Here is a 24,282-nt window from a genome sequence, read left to right as displayed (position 1 = left end):
TTGCTGTTTTGTGGTGGTGGTGGTGATGACGATGATGAATTACTCTGCTATGAGAACCGTTGGGTGGATGGTCATGGGAAGTTGGGTAATAAGATGCAGGCTCAACAGTCTGGGACAGCCTGAAGGTAGGTAAAGAATTAGATAACATCTTAAAGGTTCTCGCTTAACAACAGGAAAAGCTACTGATTGTTCATGTCTGTTTGATGGGCCAGGCTTTGTACTAGATGTTGAGGATACAGTGGTGACAGCTACATGCTACCTAGTTATTGCAGTCTGGTTAAGGGAGACACAGTTAATATAAGAAGCAAACAATTCTAAACTCACAACTCTGGTAAGTGAAACCAAGGGTAACAGGGAGAACTAACCTAGACAGGGAGCTGAAAGAAGATGTAAGTGTCGAGCACTTTGTATACATTATCTCATTTAGTCTTTACAGTGGCTCTGTAAGGGGGGCTAGTCTTTGCCCCATTCTGCAGAAGAAGAAACTGAAGCTCAGATTTCAATCCTGACCCGACTCCGTAGCCCAGGTCCTTTATCCTATACCTTGCTACCTCCCTTAAGAGTCTTTAATCCCAGCCTATGGAATTCTCTGTGCAGGGCCATCACTCACCCTTTGGCAGAATAGATGGAAGCTTTTCTGTTGTGATTTGAAGGCTGTAGTTCAAAGGCATCTTTGTCCTCAAATATCCACTCTACTGATCTGATAGTGCTAGAAACTCTGGCCAGTGAATAGCCTTTTGAGGATATTTGGTTTCCATGAGATGCTCTTAAGGTGTGAGTGTGTCATCTGCCTGGGGTAGTAAATTAGGACATTTGCCGCTAGTGTTGTCCTAGTTTGTCTAGTTAGCTAGCTGTGTGTGGAATGCACGGAGACTGGCTACTTGGAACCAGGACAGGGAAGTTTTGGTGGGGAAAGAAATTGCCCAGAGGTTTGGTTCTATACTGGGAGGAGGGCTAGAAACGGTACCTGGAAAGAGGAGGAATGGGACCCCCGTGTGAGAGGTGGAAGGTCACTAGAGACAAACTTTGCCTCTGCTGGTCTTGATACCATGTCTGTCTCTCTACATCTTTTCACCCTTCTGAGATACAAAGTGCATCATATTATTTTTTTCAGCTCTTATGTGAGAAGAAGGAACCGGTATTTATTTTCTCTGTTATACACACAGATCAGAAACAGTGCAGCCGAGTGGCTGAGCCAAGAGTAGGTTGACTCATGTCTTTATCTGGAGTTCTTGAACCTGCTGCTGCTCAGGGTTTAGTTGGCCTCAGGGTGAAAGCTCAGCCCGTTGGGCTTGCCTCTCAGCAGCTGGTCCTCATGAGCACCTCTTGAGCTTTTCTCTCTTGCTGTCTCCCTTCTCCTGCTCATTTACTTGTTTCTTTGAAAATTCCCCTCTTTACAACTGTCCCCTCCTTAAGCCTTAGCCTGTCAGGGCACTCATGGTAATGTTTGGCAGAGCTGGTAGCACTTGGGACACCTTTTTGAGAATAGTGAAGCCTTATCCATAGTGTCCTTTGAACTCTAAAGATGAGAAGGGCTATAATGTACAGAGGAGAAAGCCCGTGGGTGCCAGGGTGATGAGAAATATCTTTACGTGTTTGAGGAGAGAGTAGAGTCTGAATCTTTATAGAGAGCAGTCTTAGCTTGCCATAGGGGGGAACTTGCCAACAGTTAAAGCTATTGTCTGAGGTAGTAATTTCTTCTTCAGCGGTGGTATTTAAGCATAGGCTGGTTAACACCATGGCAGGGATTTATAGAAGAGAGAAAAATTTCAGGTGCATGTGTGGAGGGGGAGGGCTGTCAGACAATGTGATCTGTGTTTACTGTCCCTTCTAACCCTGAAATTCTACCTCCTTAATCTCACCGTAACACCACTTTTTTGTTTTTTCCTTTTAGTCACAGTCTTTGAATGTTGGAATTTTTAAGTTGGAAAATGTGTAATATATTATTTTACCTTTTTACTTGGTGTGTCTTTAAAAATATATTCGTGGGCTTCCCTGGTGGCCCAGTGGTTGAGAGTCCGCCTGCCGATGCAGGGGACACAGGGTCGTGCCCCAGTCTGGGAGGATCCCACATGCCGCGGAGCGGCTGGGCCCGTAAGCCATGGCCACTGAGCCTGCGCATCCGGAGCCTGTGCTCCGCAACGGGAGAGGCCACAACAGTGAGAGGCCTGCGTAACGCAAAAAAAAAAAAAAAATTTTATATATATATATATATATATATTCGTGCCTGGAAGTTTGGTACTGTTTGTGTTTTAGGGCCACCTCCGTGAGCCTGGTTTACCCACGCAGTCCCAGAAATGGTATGGTGTTTGGACTCTTTGCTCTGGAAGCTTCAGCATGATACAGAAGTAATCTATCTTGTGAGCGTCTGTTCAGTTTTACTGCACTGGAGAGTAGGAATATGAAATGGGATTGCTGAACTCTTATGAGATAGAAAAAATTCATTTTCTTTGGGAAAGGGAAATGTATCCTCTAGAACTAGAACTAAGTTTCAGTACAGTTATAGCTCATTTTTCCCCCAGGGATTATTTATTTGGTGAACTCAGGTATCTTGATGACAGGCAGCAGTGCAGAAAGGCACAGAAGAGAGATTTGAGCAGCCAAAATGGATGGTGAATCTCATAGCCTTGTGTTGAAGGAGAATCTAATTTGGTTGCACTTGTACTTTGTTTCCACAGCAGACCAAAAGGGGGAGAGTTACTGCATTTTTAAAAAAATTATATTTATTTTTGGCTATGTTGGGTCTTTGTTGTGTGTGGGCTTTCTCTAGTTGCGGTGAGCGGGGGCTACTCTTTGTTGTGGTGCGCGGGCTTCTCATTGTGGTGGCTTCTCTTGCTGCGGAGCACGGGCTCTAGGTGTGTGGGATTCAGTAGTTGTAGCACGTGGGCTCAGTAGTTGTGGCACACGGGCTCTAGAGTGTGCGAGCCTCAGTAGTTGGCGGCGTGTGGGCTCAGTAGTTGTGGTGCGCGGGCTTAGTTGCTCCACAACATGTGGGATCTTCCTGGACCATGGATCGAACCTGTGTCCTCTGCATTGGTAGGTGGATTCTTAACCACTGCATCACCAGGGACGTCCCCCTTGCATTGTTTTTTAATAACAGATTTATTGAGATATAATTCACATGCCACAAAATTCACCCTAATAAAGCATGTACAATTCAGTGATTTTTAGTATATTCACATAGTTGTGTGAACGGTATCTAGCAGCAGAACATTTTCATCATCTCCAAAGGAAAACATATACCATTAGCAGTCATTTCCCCAGTCCCTGGCAACCACTAATTCACTTCCTGTTTCTGTGGATTTGCCTACTCTGGACATTTCCTATAAGTAGAATAATATAATAGGTAGCTTTCTGTGACTAGCTTCTTTTAGTTAAAGTGATGTTTTCAAGGTTCATCCACACTGTAGCATGTATCAGTACTTCATTCCTTGTTATTGCCAAAAGATATTGTATGGATATGCCCCATTTTTTTAATCTGTGTATCCACTGATGTACATTTGTGTTGCTTCCATTTTTTGGCTATTGTACCTAGTGCTGCTACAAACATTCATGCATAAATTGTCACACAGCCATATATCTTCCTTTTTTATTTTTAGTTATTTTTTGGCCATGCCATGTGGCCTGTGGGATCTTAGTTCCCTGACCAGGGATCGAACCTGTGCCCCCTGCAGTGGAAGTGTGGAGTCTTAACCACTGGACGGCCAGGGAAGTCCCAGCCATATGTCTTCATTTTTCTTGGGTATAAACCTAGCAGTGGAATTGCTGGCTGATATATTAACTCTGTTTAACTTTTTGAGGAACTGCCAAACTTTTCCAAAGTGGCTGCACTATTTCCTACTGCAATTTCTCCATATCCTTGCCAACACTTGTTATTGTCTGTCTTTTTAAATTTTATACATCCTAATAGGTAAGAAGTATGTCACTGTGGTCTTGATTTGCATTTCCCTAATGACTAGTGGTTGAACATCTTTTCAAGTTCTTACTGGCCATTTGTTTATCTTCTTTGGAGAAATGTCTATTCATATTCTTTGCCCATTTTTCATTTGGGTTTTTTGTCTTTTATTGTTCTGAGAGTTATATTCTGGATAAAACTCCTTTGTCAGGTATGATTTGTAAATCTTTTTTCCCATTCTGTGAGTTGTATTTTTACTTTCTTGATGATATCCTTTGAAGCACAAGTGCTTTTAATTTTAAGTCCAATTTATTTTCTTTCTTTTGTTTGTGTCATATCTAAGAAACCATTATCTAATCTAAGGTCATGAAGATACACTCCTGTGTTTTCTTCTAAGAGTTTCATAGTTTTAGCTCTTACATTGAGATGTATGATAAATTTTGAGTTAATTTTCACATATATGTGGTAGGAGTCTCATTTCATTCTTTTGCATGTGACTATTCAGTTGTCCCAGCACCATTGTTAGAAAGACCTTTTTCCCCAATGAATTATCATGGCACGCTTGTCAAAAATCAGTTGACTATAAATGTAAGGATTTATTTCTGGACTCTCAATTTTGTTCCATTGATCTGTATGTCCAGCTTTATGCCAGTACCATCCTGTCTTGACTACTGTAGTTATGTAGTAATTTTTGAAATTGGGAAGTCTGAGTCCTACAACTTTGTTTTTCTTTTTTAAGATTGATTTGGTGATTCAGGGTCCCTTGCATTTTCACACAAATTTTAGGATTGACTTGTCAATTTATTGCAAGAAAGGAAGATGGGATTCTGTGATATTGTTGTATAATATATATTTGGTCCCTGGTTTCTGGCACAGAACTCCTAAAACTCTTAGAATTTCCTGAATGTTAGGGGTGAGAGGAGCATCTTTGTCACTCATAAGCAGCCCCTTTCAACCTTACCTGAGTTGATGCTAATGAGGTGACTCTTGGTGGGACCCTAATAGCTTCGGGATGGGGGCTGGTTGCCAGAGGAACTAACCTTATGATTAGAGAGTTGGGACTTTCAGCCCCACCTCCCAACCTCAGGGGAGGTGAGAGGGGCTGGAGATTAAGTCCAACCTCAATGGCCAGTCTATATAATAGAACCTTCTAAACGGTGGGATTTGGGGAGCTTCCGGGTTGGTGTTGGGAGGGTGGTGTGCCCAGAGAGGCTTACCAGAGCTCTGATCCCCTTCCCACATACTTTGCCCTGTGCATCTCTTCATGTGGCTGTTCATCTGTATCCTTTATAGTAATTCAGTACTAGTAAGTAAAGTGTTTCCCTGAGTTCTGTGAGCTGTTATAGCAAATTATCAAACCTTAGAGGGGTCATAGGAACCCGTAATTTATAGCTGGTTGGTCAGAGGTACACGAGATGGAAGACTTGTGATTGGCATCTGAAGTGGCGGGGCAGTCTTGTGGGACTGAGCTGTTAACTGTGGGGTCTGTGCTAACTCTGGGTAGTTAGTGTCAGGATTGAATTAAATTGTAGGATACCCAGTGGGTGTCTGCAGAGAAGTGGAGAATTACTTGGTGTGAAAAACCCACACATTTGATATCAGAAGCGCTGGTAGTAAAAACAGTTTATAGGTTTTAGTAGAAATTGCCCTGAATTTGTAGATCAATTTGGAGAGTATTGCCATCTTTACAGTATTAAGTCTTTTGAACAATGAACATGGGAAGTCTTTCCATTGATTTATGCTGTCTTGACTTTCTTTCAATTATGATGTATAATTTTCATTGTACATCTTATACTTAAATTTATTCCTAAGCATTTTACTCTTTTTGAATATTACAATATGGTATTGTGAATAGAATTGTTTTCTTAATTTTTGAACGCATTCATTGGTCTTAATAGGGTTTTCTTGTGTGTGTGTGTGTGTGTGTGTATCTGTATTAACATGATCTTTATATAGAAAATCTTATCTGTAAATAGTTTTGCTTCTTCTTTCTTCAGTCTGGATGCCTTTTATTTCTTTTCTTGCCTAATTTCCCTGACTAGGACTTCTGGATCATTGTTGAATAGAAGTGATGAGAATGAACATCTTTGACTTGGTCATGATCTTAGAGAAAAAGCATTCAGTCTTTTACCATCAAGTATGATGTTGGCCCTGGGTTTTTTGTAGATGTTCCTTATTAGGTTGAGGAAGTTTCCTTCCATTGATAGTTTGTAGAGTGTTTTCATCATGAAAGGTTATTGGATTTTTGTCAAACACTTTTTGTCTATTGGGAAGATCATTTGGTGTTTGTCCCTTATTCTATTAATATGGTATAGTGCATTAATTAATTTTCATATATTGAACCAACCTTGCATTCTTGGGAAAAATTTCACTTGGTCATTGTATAATCCTTTTTATATGTTGTTGGATTTGTCTTGCTAGTACTTGAGGATTTGGGGACAGTTGTTAAAAGCAGAAGCATATATGGCATATTGTTATCATTCTTGCTGCTAACAGTGTAGGAAGCATTAGAAAAATCCTAAAAATCAGCCTTAAGGGCTCAAAAGACATAGTAGTAATCTGGAGACATTTCTCATGGAGTCATTGCTGATATTAGGTTATATATTAAGTGATGTGTATAATGGTTATTCTGAATCTTGAAGAAATACATTGGATTCTAGTTCAGAGTCTCAATTATTAGGGAAGAGCATAATATATTTTAGGACAATTTCCAGTCAAGAAAGAGAAAAGAGAGAAAAATAGAGAAAAGGTTGGCATTTAAATGGGGTACATGCCAGTTATCTGGAAATTTTACTAGTTGTGGGGTTTTGGTCAGTGATAAATGACCGCTGTACTAGAGATCCTGCATCCCCAACTCTTTTCCTGGTCACAGCCTGTTCATCTGGAGGGAAACATGACAAGGTATGTACCTCAAGCTGAGCCTATTCTGTGAGGTTCTGTGAGCAGTGTCGTAGTTAGCCACTCCCTACTGGGGGTGGTCCTTGGGAGTCTGTCAGTGTCTGTGTAGCTTGGTCACTGGTGACACTCCCTGCTCATGCTGTTCATCCCTTCCCTTCTGTTTGAGCCTGTTGGGGTTGAATTCTAGATTCCATCCTCCCATTAACTCTGTGGCATTTTGAATCACCTTGTTTTGTGCAGAGTCATTAGTCTGTGAGAATCCAAGACAGGATTATTGTAGAGCTACAAGTTCTGCATCTTCAGGGTCTTTTTGGCCCACAAAGGAAGAGCATAATGATATAAAGAATATCATCTCTTTATGGTTGTATGATATTTTAAAAACTAGAATACTTTTGTCTGCATTATCTAATTTTGATTCTTATGACAACTTTGACTTATAGGCGGTACAGATACTAGCTATATTCTATGGATGAAACAGGCTTGGAGAGTTTAAATACTTAGAATCTAGCAGGTACAGAGTGTTGGTACTGGGAAATCCTGCTCTAGCATCATCCTGGGGTCTCCTCATCTCTGTGTTTCTTCAGTTCCCTTGTCCTTTCCAATAGTGGGATTATTTTTTCCTCCTTCAGTGTCATTGCTCCATTTTCATAATAAACATCTTCAGTTCCATTCCCAATGTCATTCAATGAATCAAATGGTGATCCCTTTTCCTTTTTCTGAAAATCTTCATGCCCTAAAATTTTTCATTGGTTTGTTTTTGACCTCATGATCATTCCGGTGTTCGTACACAGGCTTACTTGTCCAGCTCAATTTGAGTTTAATGTAGTGAACCAGGCCTTATTGTGGCACACTGGCTTGTGTTCATCCTGAAGGTTTATTTCCTATTGAAGTATGAGTGTTTCAGTGAAGGGTAGGGAGACCCACATTTGTTCTGATTCCGCCACTCACAAACTATATTCTTCTCTTTGAGCCTCAGTTTTCCCTTCTGTAAAATGAAGGGTTCGATCACATGACCTTTAAGGCCACTTAAACTATTGGGTCTGACTTCCCAATGATTTTCTCATGTTCTTTGTTCATCTCTCCATTCCTGGCTTACTTGGTTGTTCCACAGGTGATTTCATTATCATGGAATGTCAGTGTTTCTCTTTGCCTCTCACTATGCCCTGGGCTTCCCCCTTTTCCTTTTTATTTTTTTCCCCCATAGGAGAAATAACCAGCGGTCTAAGTAAGCATCCCAGGTGGAAGGGATGGAAAGCACTTCCTGTTTGTTGGAAGATTTTTTTTTTTTTTTTTTTTTTTTTTTTTTGTGGTATGCGGGCCTCTCACTGCCGTGGCCTCTCCCGTTGCGGAGCACAGGCTCCGGACGCACAGGCTCAGCGGCCATGGCTCACGGGCCCAGCCGCTGCGCGGCATGTGGGATCTTCCCTGACCGGGGCACGAACCCGCATCCCCTGCATCGGCAGGCGGACTCTCAACCACTGCGCCACCAGGGAAGCCCTGTTGGAAGATTTTTAATCACAGTTTCAATTTCAGTGCTTGTGATTGGTCTGTTCATATTTTCTATTTCTTCCCGATTCAGTCTTGGCAGGTTGTGCATTTCTAAGAATTTGTCCATTTCTTCCAGATTGTCTATTTTATTGGCATAGAGTTGCTTGTAGTAATCTCTCATGATCTTTTGTATTTCTGCAGTGTCAGTTGTTACTTCTCCTTTTTCATTTCTAATTCTATTGATTTGAGTTTTCTCCCTTTTTTTCTTGAGGAGTCTGGCTAATGGTTTAACAATTTTGTTTATCTTCTCAAAGAACCAGCTTTTAGTTTTATTGATCTTTGCTATTGTTTCCTTCATTTCTTTTTCATTTATTTCTGATCTGATCATTATGACCAGATGGCTTCACAGGCGAATTCTATCAAACATTTAGAGAAGAGCTAACACCTATCCTTCTCAAACTCTTCCAAAATATGGCAGAGGGAGAAGCACTCCCAAACTCACTCTACGAGGCCACCATCACCCAGATACCAAAACCAGACAAGGATGTCAAAAAGAAAGAAAAATACAGGCCAATATCACTGATGAACATAGATGCAAAAATCCTCAACAAAATACTAGCAAACAGAATCCGACAGCACATTAAACAGATCATACACCATGATCAAGTGGTGTTTATTCCAGGAATGCAAGGATTCTTCAATATATGCAAATCAATCAACCTGATACACCATATTAACAAATTGAAAGAGAAAAACCATATGATCATCTCAATAGATGCAGAGAAAGCTTTTGACAAAATTCAACACCCATTTATGATAAAAACCCTGCAGAAAGTAGGCATAGAGGGAACTTTCCTCAACATAATAAAGGCCATATATGACAGACCCACAGCCAACATCATCCTCAATGGTGAAAAACTGAAACTATTTCCTCTAAGATCAGGAACAAGACAAGGTTGCTCACTCTCACCACTCTTATTCAACATAGTTTTGGAAGTTTTAGCCACAGCAGTCAGAGAAGAAAAGGAAATAAAAGGAATCCAAATCGGAAAAGAAGAAGTAAAGCTGTCACTGTTTGCAGATGACATGATGCTATACATAGAGAATCCTAAAGATGCTACCAGAAAACTACTAGAGCTAATCAATGAATTTGGTAAAGTAGCAGGATACAAAATTAACACAAAGAAATCTCTGGCATTCCTATACAGTAATGATGAAAAATCTGAAAGTGAAATTAAGAAAACACTCCCATTTACCATTGCAACAAAAAGAATAAAATATCTAGGAATAAACCTACCTAAGGAGACAAAAGACCTGTATGCAGAAAACTATAAGACACTGATGAAAGAAATTAAAGATGATACAAATAGATGGAGAGATATACCATGTTCTTGGATTGGAAGAATCAACATTGTGAAAATGACTCTACTACCCAAAACAATCTACAGATTCAATGCAATCCCTATCAAACTACCAATGGCATTTTTCACAGAACTAGAACAAAAACTTTCACAATTTGTATGGAAACACAAAAGACCCCGAATAGCCAAAGCAGTCTTGAGAACAAAAAATGGAGCTGGAGGAATCAGGCTCCCTGACTTCAGAGTATACTACAAAGCTACAGTAATCAAGACAGTATGGTACTGGCAGAAAAATAGAAATATAGATCAATGGAACAGGATAGAAAGCCCGGAGATAAACACACACACATTGGTCACCTTATCTTTGATAAAGGAGGCAGGAATGTACAGTGGAGAAAGGACAGCCTCTTCAATAAGTGGTGCTGGGAAAACTGGACAAGTACATGTAAAAGTATGAGATTAGAACACTCCCTAACACCATACACAAAAATAAGCTCAAAATGGATTAAAGACCTAAATGTAATGCCAGAAACTATCAAACTCTTAGAGGAAAACATAGGCAGAACACTCTATGATATAAATCACAGCAAGATCCTTTTTGACCCACCTCCTAGAGAAATGGAAATAAAAACAAAAATAAACAAATGGGACCTAATGAAACTTCAAAGCTTTTGCACAGCAAAGGAAACCATAAACAAGACCAAAAGACAACCCTCAGAATGGAAGAAAATATTTGCAAATGAAGCAACTGACAAAGGATTAATCTCCAAAATTTACAAGCAGCTCATGCAGCTCAATAACAAAAAAACAAACAACCCAATGCAAAAATGGGCAGAAGACCTAAACAGACATTTCTCTAGAGAAGATATACAGATTGCCAACAAACACATGAAAGAATGCTCAACATCATTAATCATTAGAGAAATGCAAATCAAAACTACAATGAGATATCATCTCACACCGGTCAGAATGGCCATCATCAAAAAATGTAGAAACAATAAATGCTGGAGAGAGTGTGGAGAAAAGGGAACAGTCTTGCACTGCTGGTGGGAATGTGAATTGGTACAGCCACTATGGAGAACAGTATGGAGGTTCCTTAAAAAACTACAAATAGAACTACCATATGACCCAGCAATCCCACTACTGGGCATATACCCTGAGAAAACCAGAATTCAAAAAAGTCATGTACCAAAATGTTCATTGCAGCTCTATTTACAATAGCCAGGAGATGGAAGCAACCTAAGTGTCCATCATTGGATGAATGGATAAAGAAGATGTGGCACATATATACGATGGAATATTACTCATCCATAAAAAGAAGTGAAACTGAGTTATTTGTAATGAGGTGGATGGACCTAGAGTCTGTCATACAGAGTGAAGTAAGTCAGAAAGAGAAAGACAAATACCGTATGCTAACATATATATATGGAATCTAAGAAAAAAACAAAAATGTCATGAAGAACCTAGGGATAAGACGGGAATAAAGACACAGACATACCAGAGAATGGACTTGAGGATACGGGGAGGGGGAAGGGTAAGCTGTGACAAAGTGAGAGAGTGGCATGGACATATATACACTACCAAACGTAAAATAGCTAGCTAGTGGGAAGCAGCCGCATAGCACAGGGAGATCAGCTCGGTGCTTTGTGACCACCTAGAGGGGTGGGATAGGGAGGGTGGGAGGGAGGGAAATGCAAGAGGGAAGAGATATGGGAACATATGTGTATGTATAGCTGATTCACTTTGTTCTAAAGCAGAAAGTAACACACCGTTTTAAAGCAATTATACTCCAATAAAGATGTAAAAAAAAAAAAAAAAAAATACAAGCAACAGCAGAAAGCACTCTCTGAGCAGGATGCAGCCCTAGCCCTGCCCCATGCCTGCATCTGTTGTGTAAGCGGGAGATATTAATGGTGAAGCTGAGGCTTTCATTCAAGAGCTAATAGTTGAAAGACTAGAACAGATTTCTGTCTTGCTGCTTTTTTGTCTCCTCTTTGCTCTATCATTCAGAGTCCTCATAATAAAGAAAAATGATGAAGCCAACCCATGTAAGCTTTTGCTAATGGAGACTAAAAGAACCCAAAAAGGCAGCCTCTCCATGGGCACGTTGCACGGTTCAGTCTTACCCTCTGTGCCTTTTAGAGAATTGCAAGGCATTAGCATAAAGACAAGTCACCACAATTATTTATTTTGCACCCAGCCCCTTAATGTTGAAGAGCAGGAAGGATTCTTCTGTGATCTCCGGCACATTCATCGCCCCCCCCGCTGAGCCCCTGATCAATGGTGACACAGTCGCATCAGATGGCCTTCAAATAGTACTTTCTTTTTCACATGCCTGGGAGAGAGAGGAAGAAATATAAGTGCTTCATTCCTCTTAGACTACAAATAAATAAAGACATGGTGTGCAGCTGCATTTCAAGCATTTTGGAAGCTTTTCTGGTGTGTGGGTGTTGGGGACGGTTAGGGGGGAGGAGTGGGGAGAGGGGAACCTGCACTGAGGCTTCTGTCTTGTTGCAGGCGGTGCTAAGAACACTGGTAAATGTCCATATGGGTACTTCTAAGTTCCCACTCCCCCTCCTGCAAACCTCAGCACCTGGAGAACAGAGCAGGCTGCAGAAGTGGGGTGTGGGGCACCCTGAGGCAACTTTTCTCTTTTTGGTTCCCTCCCTCAGAGCATTTAGTAGAAGGTCATTGGCTGAGCGCGTGCCCTGGGATCTGGGGCCACCGCTGCTGCTGCAGTTAATGCTGCTTTGTTCGATGCTAAATGAGGCGAGAACTTTCACCCAGGTCACATTCATAATCCTGCTCAGCAGGACGTTCAGCTGTGCCCCGAGAGCAGTTTCTGCAGGCAAGGAGGAACTTTCCTGTTGGAGCAGTCGCGCTGGCCTGGAGTGGGGAGAACGGGCTTTTCTATGCCAGTTCTGCCATGAACTGTGTCCTTGGGCAGGTCACTTCTGCGGGCTGCAGTTACCCCGCACTCATTCAGCAGATACTTGAGTCTTACTCTGCCAGGCCCTGTTCTAAGGGCTGGGAATGTGGGAATATGAGGGCAAGGTCTCAGCCTTCAAGGAGCTTCCATTCTACTGGGCAAGGCAGATAGCGACCATGTAAATGAGGCAAACCCCTAAGTGCAGACCATGTTAAATGCTGGGAAGGATACAGCATATGAAAGAGTAACTTTAGATGGAGTCATAGTGGTGAATATTTATTAAGCCCTGGCAGGATACCCAGCTGTGCTAAATGCTTTTCATATGTTCTTACTTAATCTTTCTTCTGTGACATAACCTTGGACATGATTCCTAAGGTTCCTTTTGGGAAACTGTCTGCACCTATGGTTCCAAGTTTTTAGCAGGTATCAGGACAGAGGATTGGTTAAGGGACTAACTCAGATGGGCCCATCACAGCTGGTGATTTCTAGATACAAGCAGCGTATCAGATTTTCTACTGCTTCTGTGTATTTTTGGAGGGAGAACTCAGTGTGGCCAGGAGACCTGAAGGATATGAGAAGGTAGGCAGGGTGATGGAATAAAAACCAGGCCAGGTTTGGGACCCGAAGGGAGAGAGTTAATAAGAATGCAGGCAGTGGGGAGGGTCCTGGACTGGGATCCAGGAGCTGGGGGAAGGACAAGCCCCTTCCCTGCCACCTGCCAACTGCTTTAGGCCTCACTGTCGATCTCTGTAACAGGACGGGTATCCTCCTGAACCTCGCATGGATGTGCTCTGGGCTGAGGCTGTAGCGCTGAGTGGTTCAGAGAGATGCAAGATGGGAACGCAGAGATCCAGGGACCTTTACATTGTGCCCATTTATGGGGGCCTTGTCCTTTTACCCCAGGAGAATGTGGCACTGTGGTCTTTCCCCATGGCCTTGCCTGTATTGGCCAGTCAGTGGGGTTTTTATAGCCCATGACAGAAGATTCTGCTGTCTTCTTCTGAAGAGTGTAGATTGTTGTTCTTCAGGACAGTTACTGTGGCTGGTCTTAAATCTTCAATCTGCCTGTGCGGAGGTGAGCAGCTGCCACCTTCTGCTGGACTCTCTGGAGCCTCCTTTGCACACGTGCAGTTGGTGGGGTCATCCAGGACCTGAGTGGGATTTATGCACGATAGGGGCTCCTTTTCTGTCAGAAGTTTCTGCTCACTTTCAGGCTCTAGTGACCAACTGCCCAGGCCGTCTGAGTGAGTCTTTTGGCCTGAGCTCCAGGCAGCCAAGGCAGCCAAGGCAGCACTTGGGGGACTGTGCTCTTGGGCAAAACTGCACAAACCAGGTCTCACCTAGTGTGGTTCCCTCCTTTTAAGGGTTGATTCCTTGCCGGTCTCTGCCTGTTTTTGGTCTCTCTCCAGTGCCTTCAAAGTTACTTTTATTATTTCAATGAACAGACTTAATTCTTTTAGACTGGTTTTACGGTTACAGAAAAATTGGGTAGTGAGGACAGAGTTCCCATATACCCGCTCACCCCGGCCCCCCCGCCCCCAGTTTCCCATTATTAACATCTTGCATTAGTGTGGTGCACTTGTTACCATCGATGAGCCAATATTGATAAATTATGATTAACGAATGTCTACAGTTTACACGTATCCATAGTTCACTCTTCGTACAGTCTATGCAGTTATTTCTTTGTATCTTGTCCAGAGTTTGTTGGAGGCCTAGTCTGAGGATACCAGTTTCTCCAGCATAATCACAAGCAGAATCATCTGATGCATTTATTTTTGATTCATACGTAAGCTTTTTCCTGGTCTCTGGAAACACTTGACAGAAACCTTGTGAATAAAGGGAGTTCCTCGACAAGGGCGAGGGCAGAAAGTCTAGCAAGTCGATGGGTGGTGATGATATTTGTGACTGTGTTAAGCTGTTATGTCTTGCTGCTTTTAGTGTGATTCATGTGCCAGGAAACACTACAGTTGAGTTTATCACTGTCTTCAGAAGTTCATCTCCAGAAAATAGGGTGGAACCAAGAAAATGGGGAAAAAAACCCCACAAAAAACCAACCACCAACAACAAAAAACTTCATGAGGTATTAACCTAGCACCAAGGGTGAGGTTTTCCGGGAACTTAACAAAGAATATCTGAAGTCCGTTGGTTAACCTTATTTGCCCTTAACTCTTGCTTATTCTGTGAGTGGCATCCTGCATGTGAAGGCACTCACGTGCCTTCCTCTTCCATTGGAAGAGGAAGCCACAGATAAAATTGACTTGGATAGGGCTTCCCTGGTGGCACAATGATTAAGAATCTGCCTGCCAATGCAGGGGACATGGGTTTGAATCTAGGTCCGGGAAGATCCCACATGCCGCAGAGCTCAACTAAGCCTGTGCGCCACAACTACTGAGCCTGTGCTCTAGAGCCCATGAGCCACAACTACTGAAGCCCGTGCGCCTAGAGCCCGTGCTCCTCAACAAAGAGAAGCCACCGCAATGAGAAGCCCGTGCACCGCGATGAAGAGTAGCCCCTGCTTGCTGCAACTAGAGAAAGCCCATGTGCGGCAATGAAGACCCAATGCAACCAAAAAAAAAAACTGACTTGGATAAATCTCATATGTTGGTTACTTAGTACAATTTGCATCTTCCTTCTAGTTTTTTTTTTTTTTTTTTCTTTCTAGGTGGTAATGAAAAGGAAGCAGGCCCTGATATTTTTAAACTTGAGTGGTTGTATGAACCACCTTTCAGGTGGGTCTGGTCTACGACTGTGTCTTACACTGTGCCCAGAATGGAGCCTCAGAGTGGACTGAAGCTAGTTGGGGAGGTGGTAATGTTTAGGTATCGAGATACTTTTTTGGGTTTTTTTGTTATACACGTATATAACGGCAGTAATCGCTTATCGTACTCTCTGGTTTTGCCCCGAGGAGTGGGATTTCTGACCCCTCCCCCGCTTCCCTGAAATTGTCGCTGTTTTTTGGTTCATGGTTAGTGTGGATATTTGGCTTTTGATCTCTACTTCGTGTTTCCTTTTAATCTCCTCGAATAACCGTAAGGTGCAGCTATGGTAAGGATGGGTTATCTGCTCCAGACTCTCCTCAGAAAGGCAGATTTGTGATTTTCTTCACATGATTGGGAAGAAGGATGAGTGAGTGTGTGGTGTGAATACAAGTGGGATGTGTTAGTGAGTGTGGGATGACCGTGTGCATGCTTTGTGTGTGGGGGGTGTGTGTGTGTGTGTGAGAGGTGATCAGTCATGTGTATGCACGTGGCACATGAGATATGTGAACATGTGTGCGCTGATGTGTGTGTGTGAAGGTGTGTGGTGTATGCGCGCACATGTACCAGGTTGGCTGATGACGTCAAGGAGGCACTAATAGCATGAAGATGTTGGGTGTCCTCACCTCACATGCAGGATGCTACTCCCTTGTTAGGAAACCTTGTCCAGAGCTAGAAAGCTGCTTCTCCATTCTGTCTGTGTTGCTTCCATCCTCACTGTACCCCGAATGCTTTGGGATTCTCAGTCCAGCGGTGCCCCTTCTTGAGAAGGGATGGGGATGGGACCCATCTGGGCATCTGCATTCAGGCCCAGTTGTGGACCTCACTGGGTAGCAGGTCCTTTCCTGGGGTTTTGCAGGGCTCAGCGTGGGAGGACCGTTCAGTCCTTCAGGTTTACCTGTAATGGGTGACCTTGCTCGGTCTTGAGAGCCAGGCTCTCATGTGATGCCAGAGGGAACACAAGCCCTGAAGGTCTGGTTGCCAAGTCAGCCCTGACTGCTCTGAGTTCAGGGCAGGAGCCATCAGGCGTGCAGCGCTCAGGAGAGGGGGCACGGAAACTGCCCCCGACGGGGGGGCGGGGTGCTTTGAAGTTGGGCAGTCACAAACCCGGCCTCACGTCATTCCTGGCTATGTGGGTCACTGACATGCTGACAAACGGTGGGGCCCCAGCAGAGCTCAGAGGGCAGAAACGCCAGCCATGGTTAAAGCTGACAGCGTGCTTAGATCCTTAGATCCAGGGGGCTTTGTGTACCTGCTGTGGTCAGGCTGTCCATCTGGGGCCCAGACTTCGTACAGGCTGCTGGGAATCTTGATCTTCAGTGTGTTAGCACAAACCGGGGATCAGTACTAGGGGAAATCCTTTCCCAGTATTTAGTTTTTGAAACCCTCCTCACTGGGGCCAGCCTTGACTCCAAATTTTAGGAAGAACCTTTTATTCCCGTAACCACAGGAAATATGTTTTCTGTGGAAATGGCTGTCCTGCTCTTATCTTCTATTAATGCAGTCTTTGGTTGCGTAGACTTTTAAATTATCCTGGAGCTGTTAATTTCTAGGATATCCTCTGGGCTATTTTATATGTGTGTGTAAAAAGGAAAGACAAATTCCAGTGGGTCAGTGTGGAATGGGATGGTGCTTAATAAATGTTGGGTTGTCCTCTTTTCTTGTTTCATCCTGCTAAGTAATGATATCTAGAAATAATCTATAATTTTGATCCAGCAATCCCACTTGTAGGAATCCAGCCTGAAGGGCCACTTGGATGAGCTCAAAGGTGTGTAGATAAGGAGGTTTGTGGAAGCAATTTTGTAATAGTGCCCTAGGGTAAGCGTCCATCAGTCATCTATCACATTACATGCGATAGACCTGTATGCATTGGTGGGGCAAGATGTCCAAGTTATAGTTAAAGTTAAAAAATCAGCGTGAGTAGTATGAATCTTTTTACATAAAAGAAATTCCTCTGGGTGTCTATGAATATATATATGTATGTCCATTAATATAGAAAAAGAGATGTACATCAGACTGTTGACAGTGGGGGACTTTATTCTTTTGTTCTGCATATATCTGCATTATTTGAATAGTGTACAGCAAGAAATTATATTAGACAACCTGTATGTCGTTTGGTTTTAAAATTAACTTAAAAGTTTAATCAAGTTAAATTTTGTAATACATAACTAGTCCATTCTTTTTCTCCATTTAGGAAATTACTCAAATGTGTGAGGTCTCTATAACATCCAGGGCTAACTCAATGAAGTTCCATTAATTAAAAAAAGTAGATATTCATCTTTCTTATTCTTTTGGACGGCTTTAATGCATGCAGACCAGATCTGTGTAAGAGATTTATACCTTAGCTCATTTTATCTTTACTGAAATCCCATTTTACAGATGAGGAAATTGAGACAAAGGTAAAGTAGCCTGCCCCAAAGATAGTGGTGGGAGATTCTTCATACCCAGCTCTTCCTGTTTCAGAAGGCTGCTTGTTTAAACACAGCCCTTGGCTGCATCTCTGATTAAGAACGAGATGAAAAGGAAGCAGTTTCTTGTTTTGCTTTTTATAAAGTTAGAAATAGTCTCAAGACATCCTTTTGGCTCTTAATTTCCTCATTTGTAAAATGGGAAGATGAACTTGATGACTTCCAAAGGTCCTTCCAGCCCTAACATTCTGTCCTTAGGGACATCTGCCATCCCTCTTCTCAGTGAGCGTTTGCTTCTTTCCCCACAGTATGTCGGAAGCCTGGACGTGCCGAGGCCCAACAGCAGAGTGGAGATTGTGGCTGCCATGCGTCGGATCCGGGTGAGTGGCTGGAGGTGGGGCTGTGTGGAGCTGGAACTCAGGCGTCCGCCCTTTTAGAAAGTACCGGAGGTACCAAAATGGATGGCTGCACTCTTTGCAAGACCCCTGTAAGATCCAGGGGAGCTGTTCTGAGTTAGGTGGTTGATCTCGATTAAAGACCAAGGTAAAATGGATATATGAGGGCTGGAGGGCTACCGCCCTCCCTCTCTTGTGACCTGCTGCTTCTCAAACTGAGACACCTTACCCTTGAGGTTGTGTGGGTTCTGCCAGGGAATGAGAGACTGGTGAAGTATCTTTTTTATTCAAAGATTTTAGTGAAAAGTTTCAGTATTAGTAATTAGCTGATAATTGGCTCAAAGCATTTAAAAAGTGAAGCTTTTCTGTGGTACATAAAGAGGATCTACTTAAATTTTTAAGAACAAATGTGGGATTTCAACAGAATTCCCTTGGTTGGTTTGCTTTAGGCGCTGGACATGTGTGTGGGTTCTTTTCTGCCATTTCTGGTACTCTAGAGTAGAATTTGATCAACTTTCCGACCTGTTGCTTTCGGAGTCTGTGGTACACGGAGCAGAGATGGAATAAAAATTAAGTTGTCTTCTGATCACTGTGAAGGAATTTGCCCATGTGCTCTGTCATGAAACAGAGGAAATTAGATTTGTGCGTTTCGAAGGTAGGGTTGGGATTGGTCAAGCAAATTGTCATGACTTTTTGGAGAGAATCAGAGTCGGAGGTGGCTGGATTGGTCATCCTGAATGCAGCCTGGTTTGGGCTCTTTGTCTTCTAGAAGAATCTACTCACCTCAGTGGAAAACATATAGATGTTGGGAGCTTCATTTTGCTTTTTGCCAGTTTTACTTTCAGTCAATTCATCTGAGCAACAGAGACCTCAATTCAATGACAGCAATTTTGGGAAGAAAATTAGGGTGTTTGCTTCTGTTTCTCTCAGCAGTTCATCAGCCTACTAATATTTTCACTGCTTTGGCCCTCCCAGTCCTTCAGCATTTTTTATTGTTAAGTTGAATTTGTTGAAACTACTATTAAATACAGCAATACTGTTTTTCATAGACATAGAAATGAGTCACTTTCACATGAGTTCATTTAATGTTCATAATAAGCTGCGAAGTAGGGGTCACGTTTCCTTCATTTTCTAGATTAAACTGAGGCTCAGAGAGTCATAGAGGTCTAGAAGTGGTGGGCACGTGGCCTGAATGCAGTTCTCCAGTTGGTTTCGTGAGAACATGCAAAACGCATCACACCTTTGGCTTCAGGCCTGGCATTCAGTATCGCCAGGCCTCTTCTCTTCCTTCACCTTCCTGCTCAGGTAGAAAGCACCAAGGCCTCAGCTGAACATATCTGGGGTGTTGCTCTTGTGAGGATAGGTTACTGCTTTCATCATGGTTGTGACCTTGGTGTTTCAACAGAAAAAGTCCCTCTTTTCTTCATATTTGACTAAGAGACAGCACATATGCTGTTGCTAATATCACTATCATTATTAGAGTAATAAATATTAATAGTAGCTATCAATAATAGTAGCTACTATTCAGTACTTACTATGTGATAGGTGCTTTATTAGGCCTCTTTTTTTTTTTTTTTTTTTGGCAGTATGCGGGCCTCTCACTGTTGTGGCCTCTCCCGTTGCGGAGCACAGGCTCTGGAAGTGCAGGCTCAGCGGCCATGGCTCACGGGCCCAGCCGCTCCGCGGCACGTGGGACCTTCCCGGACCGGGGCACGAACCCGCGTTCCCTGCATCGGCAGGCGGACTCTCAACCACTGCGCCACCAGGGAAGCCCCCTAGTAGGCCTTTTTTTTTTTTTTTTTTTTTTACATCTTTATTGGAGTATAATTGCTTTACAATGGTGTGTTAGTTTCTGCTTTATAACAAAGTGAATCAGTTATACATATACACGTGTCCCCATATCTCTTCCCTCTTGTGTCTCCCTCCCTCCCTCCCACCCTCCCTATCCCACCCCTCCAGGCGGTCACAAAACACTGAGCTGATCTCCCTGTGCTATGCGGCCTTTTAATATGGAAATAATGTTATTATTTGTAGCTACTCTAGATGAGGTGAGGGTATTATTGTTAAATTTTGTAGATGAGGAAATGGAAGCCTGGGGCATTAAATAATTAATTCTAGATCAAATTGGTGTCAGTAGTTGGAGCTGGGATTCCTGCCCAGGACTGTGCTGCTCCCTAATTTGGGTGATGATCCCAGCTGGAGAACCAAAAGGTAGGGACATGGAGCTTCCCCAGCGAGGGAGTCAGTGGCAGAAATACAACTTTGTAGAAAGAACAGAGGTACAGGAAAACATCCCCTCGAAGCAACGGCGGGTCAGGGTGTGTGGTGGGGCTGGCCATGCATGGCATCTGGAGGCCTTTGGGGCAGGAGTGTGGCCCCTGTGTCCTCTTCCCTCGTCACCTGTCAGCCCAACTGGCAGGTGCCAGTAGCTCGGTTCCCTGTGACCTGCTTCTGGTGCTTAATGTGCAGCTCATTAAATCAGAGGGAGAGATGAAGTGGCCAGAAAGCTGTTTGGTCTGGCTGTCCAGTCCCTTGTTTAGTCTGACCACCACTAAGAACTCTGGGTGTGTGTTTTACCCTGAACCCCCCAATTCACTGCTAGGTCCCTGCTGCTATTTTCTTTTCTTCTCTCCCTTTCAAAAGCTGTCTTGCCTGTAACTACAGTTGTCGAGAACTAGGGCATGTGATTTCTGTGTAAAAGGCCGTGCCTGACTCTGTCCTTTTGTGTTGAATGGTGCCAGGCTGACGTTGGTCAGGACACTGCGGAGTTTGGTTCCTGGATGCTCTTGTGGGTTCACAAGATGCAGGCCTCCAGCCTGGCCCTGAGCAGTATCTCGTCCTCGGAGGGAAGCAGTTACTATAAGGATCATGGTACCTTACGTCTGTGAGATGGGTCGTGCCTCCGCCAGGCCCTTTAGACGCCAGTCTCCCTGATCCTCTCTGGAAGCTCTGCACGGGACAGTGCAGATTGTCTCCATTTCACAGAGAGGGAAGCACCTGGAGTGAAGGGATTGGCCTGAGGTTGGCCAGATTCATCTTCTGAGTTGGGGTTCCAGCAGCTGTATGGATTCCTGTTCCTGCCTCAGTGCCACACCTGCAGTGTTGACTCTGAGCTAAATAAATGGACTGTTGATTTGACTGGTGTTTTTCCTCTCTCTTTTCCCCGTTTCTCATTGGTTCCCTCGCCATATAGATTTTCTTTTAAAATTCATCTGTCTTCGGCATCTTTTTCTTTTCTCATGTGCTTTCAAAGATTTTTTTTTTTTATGGTGGTTAAAAACACATCACATATTTAACCGTCTAAAAGTGTATAATTCGGGATTTCCCTGGTGGCGCAGTGGATAAAACTGCGCTCCCAATGCAGGGGGCCCAGGTTCCATCCCTGGTCAGGGAACTAAATCCCACATGCATGCCACAACTAAGAGTTTCCATGCCACAACTAAGGAGCCCTGGAGCCATAACTTAAGGAGCCCTGGAGCTGCAACTAAGACCTGGCTCAACCAAATAAATTAAATAAATAAATAAATATTTTTTAAAAAAAAGTGTATAATTCAATAGTGTTAAGTACATTTACACTGTTGTGTAACAGATCACTCTAAAATTTTATCTTGCAAAACTGAAACTCTCTACCCCTTGAACACTAATTCTTCTTCCCTCTCCCCCCCAGCTCTTGGCCGCCACGTTTACAGTTTCTCTTTCTATGCTTTTGACTACTCAGATACCTCATATATATGGAATCATACTTTGCCATTCTGTGAATGGCTCATTTCACTTAGCATAGTATCCTCAAGGTTCATCCACATTGTAGCATGTAACTGGATTTCCTTCCTTATCTAAGGCTGCATAGTATTCGGTTGAATGTATGTAACACATTTTCTTTATCCATTTATCTGCTGTACCCTTGGGTTTCTTCCACCTTTTGGCTACTGTGAATAATGATGCAGTGAACGTTATTCACAGGAGCATGTGACGAACGCTCCTGAACAAAACAGGATCTCAGAGAGATATGCACATATCTCTTTGAGATCCCGTTTTGAATTCCTGTGGTTGTATACTCAGATGTGAGATGGCTGGATTATATGGTAGTTCTTTTTCAAAATTCTTTGAGGAACCTCCATACTGTGTTCCATAACGGCTGCACCATTTTTAATTCCTGCAACAGTAGAAAAGGGTTCCAAGATTTTTTTTTCTTCTCAGTAACGTGTACCTTCTTGGTACACATGAATTTAAATAGATGAATCGATGAATTTTCTTTAACTAGATGAATTGTCTTTTTCTGGTAAGGATTTGTTGGGGTGGGAACCACTCAGCCTGTGGAGTGTTTCTGGGTAGTCTCAGGGAACAGGACATGGGTTCACAATGGATTGCCAGGCTACTTGCTGTCACAGGGGCCTCCTGCCTGAACTACCCAATGCCAGGGTGTGGGAGTTCCTTATACTGTGCTTCTAAGGACTAGATCTGGGGCTGTGAACGGTTGTAAGTGCAGCGTTAGCACAGTTGGCATAGTATGAGTTGGCACGTAAGTGGAGGAATTCATCAGCACTTCTTAGAAGGCCTCTCCTTAATTTAGCACTTTCACCTTCTGCTTCTCTAACACTCCAGGTAGAATCACTTCTGGCCCGGCCATGCCCTGCCCTGGTCACGCAGTGTCCCTTTGCTTGGACGCACAGCTGTTGGTCAGGCTCTGGTGACTAGCGTGGCGTGTTCCCAGGGCAGTGTGTTTGGAGGCTGCTTAGAGTGGAGACCATGCAGGTGAGAGCCTGAGACCTGGCAGACAGAGGGGGGAGGAAGAAGGGAGGAGCCGGAGAGCCAGCCCTGCTCGGCTGGGGAAGGGTGTTGAGTGTTTCCTTTTGCCCTGTGGCTGATAGGTATTATTCATGTATATTTATAACTCGTACATTTACAACTTTAAACATACTTTCACATACATTATTTCATTTGATTAGCCTGGAGTGTTCCTGTTTGTTACCTCTGTTTGATGAGAGGTGGGAAGACGGGGCATGGAGGAAGGAAGGGGACACCAGGCTCTCCAGCCATGTCAGCCAGCATAATGCGTGTGCGCTCATTCATTTATTCACTCCTTCATTCATTAGATATTTATGGAACACTCTATCCTGGGCTAATGTTTCAATATTCTTTTGGGTGCTTATATTTAGTAATGGACAAGCCAGGCACATGAATAACTATATATTATTAGAAAAAGGGTAAGAAGCTGAGGAAGTGTGTAACTGGGAGATGTAACCCAATGTGGGGGAGACAGGGAAAGACCTGTGGGTTACAGAGGGATGGAGTCAATAATCAGTAGATACTGCAGCCAGATGACCCCTGAGATGAGGCTATTGTGGCTCAGGGAGGACTTGCGGCTCCTGGAGGGAGGTGACCACGTCCCATCATACTGTCTTTGAACCTCACCTGCCTAACTTAGTGCCTGACTGTTAGTACACAGTAGTGTTTCCTGAATGAATGAGGACTTTTCCCCCCAAAAATGTACTTGTTTAAACTCAGTCTTCTGTGTACTTCAAGCACAGAATCGTAGCACATCATTCGTTGTTTGAAGTGACTGTGTAATTGCAGTTTATCCCTCAGATTTTAGAGGCCCAAGGCCACACAGGAGGAAGACCCAGACCTTCTGATGCCCAGCCCAGCACTGCTGCAGAGTAAGGCCAAGGGAAATTCACTGCATGTTTTTTGCTTCCTTGTTTTCTTTGGACAGCTTCTAGGAACTTCCATGGATTAGTTGGGAGTTGGGATGAATTTTGGGAAGCCCTGACCATCAAACTGAGTTGGAATGAACTGCAGCTGTGGGTAGCAATAGTCTTTTTGGATCTGCTCTTTTTTTGTTTCCTTATTCAGGATTTGCCACTTTCCCCAAGGTTGAAAGAGGTACCTTTAGCTAGTCCCCTTGACACATGAAGACCCTGGTCTGTTCCCTTGTCTTACTCTGAAGAAATCTTCAGTTTCTCTTATTTTCTGTATTAGTTTACTGTTGCTACTGAAACAAATACCACAGTCTTACTGGTTTAAAACAATGCAGGTTTATTATCTTACAGTTCTAGAGGTCAGAAGTTTGAAATGAGTCTTATGGGGCTAAAATAAAAATGGGTCAGCAAGGCTGTGTTCCTTCTAGAGGCCCTAGGGGAGAATCTGTTTCT

General features: G+C 43.3%; 1 protein-coding gene across 5 annotated transcripts in view; it reads left to right on the top strand.

The window, feature by feature from the left end:
- The window catches only part of LOC101284709 (carboxyl-terminal PDZ ligand of neuronal nitric oxide synthase protein), a 308,869-nt gene that overhangs the window by 63,751 nt on the left and 220,836 nt on the right, over window positions 1-24,282 (top strand). For all 5 annotated transcript variants that reach the window (XM_049709116.1, XM_049709118.1, XM_004282024.4 and 2 more), the window contains exon 2: window positions 18,044-18,115. In XM_049709116.1, the coding sequence (XP_049565073.1) occupies window positions 18,044-18,115 (72 nt within the window). The remainder of the gene's footprint in view (window positions 1-18,043; window positions 18,116-24,282) is intronic.

This window comes from Orcinus orca, chromosome 1 (genome assembly GCF_937001465.1).
Source record: "Orcinus orca chromosome 1, mOrcOrc1.1, whole genome shotgun sequence".
NCBI classification, from domain to species: domain Eukaryota; kingdom Metazoa; phylum Chordata; class Mammalia; order Artiodactyla; family Delphinidae; genus Orcinus; species Orcinus orca.
Note: the sequence above shows the minus strand (reverse complement) of the source record. Positions and strands in the feature narration are given on the sequence as shown.